Source organism: Ictalurus punctatus, chromosome 12 (assembly GCF_001660625.3).
Source record: "Ictalurus punctatus breed USDA103 chromosome 12, Coco_2.0, whole genome shotgun sequence".
Classification (NCBI taxonomy): domain Eukaryota; kingdom Metazoa; phylum Chordata; class Actinopteri; order Siluriformes; family Ictaluridae; genus Ictalurus; species Ictalurus punctatus.
In genome coordinates, this window is record NC_030427.2 from 28,456,211 (window position 1) to 28,461,210 (window position 5,000).

The 5,000-nt window shown below is 44.8% G+C and overlaps 1 protein-coding gene across 4 annotated transcripts in view; it reads left to right on the plus strand.

Moving 5' to 3' along the window:
- The window catches only part of septin7a (septin 7a), a 50,905-nt gene extending 46,045 nt beyond the window's left edge, over positions 1 to 4,860 (plus strand). For all 4 annotated transcript variants that reach the window (XM_017481214.3, XM_053684052.1, XM_017481211.3 and 1 more), the window contains 3 exons: positions 1,116 to 1,251; positions 2,439 to 2,584; positions 3,094 to 4,860. In XM_017481214.3, coding sequence (XP_017336703.1) covers positions 1,116 to 1,251; positions 2,439 to 2,584; positions 3,094 to 3,130 — 319 coding nt within the window. In that variant the 3' untranslated portion in view covers positions 3,131 to 4,860. The remainder of the gene's footprint in view (positions 1 to 1,115; positions 1,252 to 2,438; positions 2,585 to 3,093) is intronic.
- Positions 4,861 to 5,000: the final 140 nt, after the last annotated feature.

Sequence of the window (5,000 nt, forward strand, 5' to 3'; positions counted from 1 at the left end):
GAGATTTGAATACATCACGTCTACAATAAATCACTAGCAGACCCGCTCGAGATCCAAAACCGAGTATCCGTATCCGACGGTGAGTGTTTCCATAGTAACAACTTAAACGGGGACTTGTGGTGGACGCTCCACATGGACGGGTTTTTTTAAAAAAAAAAAAAAAAAAAACATTCACGGAAGGAGTCTCCAGTGTAACATTGTAACCAAGGGTAAGGTCGAACTTTTATAACTGTTAAGACTTTGTGGACGTTCCATAACTACTAACGGATAACAGCGGACGGTTTTAAAACTTTTTATTTATTTATTTATTTATTTTTGTGAAATATTTTCTACATTTGCGAGGTTTTTTTGTTTGTTTGTTTTTTGTGGCCGCAATCGCAAAAACAATCTGCGGTCATTTTTGAACACTTGCGAGCTCCTCGAAAATATTACAGTGCACGCGTTTCCTCGTGTATCGTAGGGTCTGTGCGATGGGGAAATCCCGCACCGCGGCTGTGGTGCAGGAGGAATAAAACGCTCCGGGACGTGCCGGAAATGAACCGACGTCCGAGCGAACGGACGTGAATTCAGTTCTCGCGCGCTTAGGAAAACGAAGCTCTTAAGTCTTAAGCCACAGCGCCTGCTAGTGGGGAAGAACGGTGTCGTATGTGTGTGTGTTTAACTCGACACTTTTTGTTGTGTTGTTGTTTTGTTTGTTTTTTTCCTCCCTGACACATGAAGCTGAACATGACATTAACACTGCGCTCGCTTAAGCCACTTTGGAGCCGAACAATCAGACAGTGGGTCCAAATCCGTGGTCACGTGCCCGGATCATTCCGGAACCTGTAGGGTTTTCTGCCGCCGGTGCCACTAACCCTGCTGCAGCTTGCGTAATTAACGCCGAGGCTGTGCGGACGCGCCGGTGTTGAGCTCTGGGTTGTAAGACGACGGGTCTCAGTCTTTCCTCTGCGTCTGTCTGGCTCCTCTCAGGTGCTTCCTCCGGGGGTTTAAAGCTCTCCGTCCGTTTCCCTGATAATGCCGACTGCTAATTGTGTGTGTCTGTTCATCTGCCTGTGTGTTCTGCACTTGTGTGTGTGTGTGTGTGTGTGTGTGTGTGTGTGTGTGTGAGAGAGCAGGAGTCCGCTGGCGCAGATGGAGGAGGAGAGGAGAGAGCACGTGACGAAGATGAAGAAGATGGAGATGGAGATGGAGCAGGTGTTTGAGATGAAGGTGAAGGAGAAGCTGCAGAAGCTGAGGGACTCGGAGACGGAGGTGACACGGCTGATCATTTGGTTTTGATTGATTATTACTCGCGCTGCGTGTAGGTTATCTCATGACTGAGCCGAGTCAGAACGCATACACCGGGCTTCTTACTCGCTCTTCTCCTTCCCTCGCTCCGTTTTCTTCTTCTTCCTTTCCTTTCCCTTCTTTATTTCATTTGATTCCCCGCCTCATTTGCCTTTCATTTTCTTCATTTCTTTTTTCTTCATTTTCTTTCCTCCCCTTTCACCTTTCTGTTACTTTCCTTTCTTCTTCTTCTTTCTTCTTCTTCTTCCTTTCCTTTCTTCTTCCTTTCCTTTCTTCTTCTTCTTCCTTTCCTTTCTTCTTCTTCTTCCTTTCCTTTCTTCTTCCTTTCCTTTCTTCTTCTTCTTTCCTTTCCTTTCTTCTTCTTTACTTTCCTTTCTTCTTCTTCCTTTCCTTTCTTCTTCTTTACTTTCCTTTCCTCTTTCTTCTTCTTCCTTTCCTTTCTTCTTCTTTACTTTCCTTTCCTTTCTTCTTCTTCTTCCTTTCCTTTCTTCTTCTTTACTTTCCTTTCTTCTTCTTCTTCCTTTCCTTTCTTCTTCTTTACTTTCCTTTCTTCTTCTTCTTCTTTCCTTTCTTCTTCTTCCTTTCCTTTCTTCTTCTTCTTCTTTCCTTTCTTCTTCTTCCTTTCCTTTCTTCTTCTTCTTCTTTCCTTTCTTCTTCTTTACTTTCCTTTCTTCTTCTTTACTTTCCTTTCTTCTTCTTCTTTACTTTCCGTTCCTTTCTTCTTCTTCCTTTCCTTTCTTCTTCTTTACTTTCCTTTCTTCTTCTTCCTTTCCTTTCTTCTTCTTTCCTTTCCTTTCTTCTTCTTCTTCCTTTCCTTTCTTCTTCCTTTCCTTTCCTGTCTTCTTCTCTTCTTCCTTCCCTTTTTCTTCCTTTCCATCACTCTCTTCGATTCCTTTCCTTTCCATATCTTTCCTTCCCTCTCTTCCTGTTTTCCACTTTTCAGATGAATTGTAGTTGTGTTTATTGTGTTGCGGGTTTGTAACGTTCCTGTTCTTATTGCTGATGTGCTGCAGTGTGTTTGACCTCTCTGTCTCTCTCTCTCTCTCTCTCTCTCTCTCTCTCTGTCTCTCTCTCTCTCTCTCTCTGTGTGTGTGTGTGTGTGTGTGTGTGTGTGTGTGTGTGTGTGTGTGTGTGTGTGTTTGCTCCCTCAGCTGCAGCGGCGTAATGAGCAGATGAAGAAGAACCTGGAGGCTCAGCATAAGGAGCTGGAGGAGAAGAGGAGGCAGTTTGAGGAGGAGAAGCTCAGCTGGGAGGCGCAGCAACGCATGGTGGAGCAGCAGAAACTCGACGCCTCTAGGTACACACACACACACACACACACACACTCACACACAGTCTCTCATGCGCTCTCTCTCTCACACACACACGCGCGCTAGAATTTTCTGTCCGTAGTTTAGTGTTTGTGGGATCCTCATTTCCCCGAGAACTTGTTTATAAATTCACCAAACGTCCAGTTGATGTGCAGAATTTCACAAATTATTCTATTAGATAAGAACATGAGGTGGAGGCGAGAAGATCCACGATGTGACGCAGATCCTGTTATTTGTTTGCTTCAGCAGGTGATCTGCTCACACCGTGCTCTCTCTCTCTCTCTCTCTCTCTCTCTCTCTCTCTCACCTGAGTTAAAGGCTGTTTTGTGTAAAACCTCCTCTCTGTATAAGAAACTGAGGGGTCGTGTGATACGATGAGGTCACACCACAGTTTTGCTGTAAGCTGGGGTATTGCGTCCGTTTCAGTAATCACGGTGTGGATTCCTCACGTTGTGCCACGTCGATTTATTGTTGTTGTTGTTGTTGTTGTTCTCAGGACTTTGGAGAAAAACAAGAAGAAGAAGATCTTCTAAAGTGTTCCCACCACCACGATGTACCAGTTGCCAACGATGCCAGCCTGGACTGTCTGTCGGTCAAGCATAATGCTATATCCCCACCCTCCCTGTGTGTGTGTGTGTGTGTGAGATAATGACGAGTGAATTATTGTTGTTTCAGGGCTGAGCAGTACGACGTATAGATGCAGACCACGAGACACGAATACACAGTATGTACAGCAGGTTTATGAACAGAGCGCAGAAGAAGTTGACGTTCACATCCGAGGCGTAATAATAAAACCACTCTCGAGTTTAACGTTCGCCGAGAGCCAATAACGACGCGCAGAAAAGCCTGTTGTGACGTCATCGTGTCGTCGTATTGCTCAGCCTTTCTCCGAGACCCGTCCCTCAATCCCCTCCTTCCGTTCCTCTCTATACCGACGTGTAGTCCAAAGAGCCGCTCTGCCCACACACACACACACACACACACACACACACACACACACACACACACACACACACACACACACACACACACACACACACACACACACACACACACACACACACACACACACACACACACACACACACACACACCCAAACATGCCGACAGACTCGAATCAGACTCGACCGCAAGGCTGCAGTACACCTCAGGCCATTTATTCATTTTGTTAATTTTTTAAAAATAAAAATAAAAAAACAATTTTAAAAAATGTGGCTTTATTATTATTATTATTATTATTATTATTATTATTATTTTCTTCTTCCTCTCTAAGAAATGTTAAGCTCTTCCATTTTGTGTAATTTAAGTTATCTAGCCTCGGACCGCGTTGTATAACGTTTTTTGTTGTTGTTTGTGTAACATTTCATTCATATTTGTTTTGGTCTGTATATTACGTGCTCTTTATATATCCACCCCGCTACAGCGCTCGTTTACCGGCATCAGCGCGTCGTAGTCTGGACCCGGAGCTTGGCGTTGGAATCTGCAGGGACACGTTTACACCTTGCGTTAACGTACGGCGCGTATGGGTCGGGTTCAGGGTCCCGGTGTGTGTGTGTGTGTGTGTGTGTGTGTGTGTGTGTGTGTGTGATCGACGCGATGGATTTTGGAGACATCGTTCCAGCTGTGAAGCGTGGTGGCGGGTGCATCGCTCGCTTTTTTCAAAAACGGGGGTTGTTATAAATGATGACGACGAGGCCTGTGGAGGAGCACGTTCTCTCGTCTGTTTGTTTGTTTGTTTGTTTGTTTGTTTTTAAAGTGGTTAAACGCTGTCCGCTGATAACCGGGTCTCTGAAACGTTAACGCAGGGTGTAAATGTTGCCTGTGATGCTGTACAAGACCTGTTCTCGAAGATGTCATTTGAAGCGGGGAGAAGCGGAACTGCTCACACAGCCGAATACATTTTGGAAAATCGCCTCCCCCGGTGTCTCCTTGACCCTCGTGAGCGGTCACTGCGAGGCCTCGGTCACAAAGCACGGTTACTCTGAAGTCTTTCGAAGAACAGCTTCAACCTTACAAGCCGGTTTTCCCCCCAGGTATCTCTTCAGCATGATCCAGATTAGCGACTCGCTGCTCATTGGCCGATTGGAGCCGTGACCGTGAGCTCCCGCCCACAACTGTCCATTCTCACTCACCCACATTTAGCTCTCCATTATGTACTGCACCTATATCTTTTCTTCTTCTTCTTCTTCTTCTTTTTAATTTAAGTTCTTTGGTTTTTTTCTTGTACAAAGTCACATAATAAAACTGTGATGATGAACTGAAACAGTGTAGTGTGTAGTCGTGCCTTTTTATCATGCATTTCTTCACTTTCTACAATATTATGACAAGCAATGACATCAGTAGTAGTAATAATAATAATAATAATAAGCAAGTAAGCTTATTGTACGACGACAAAATGGGACC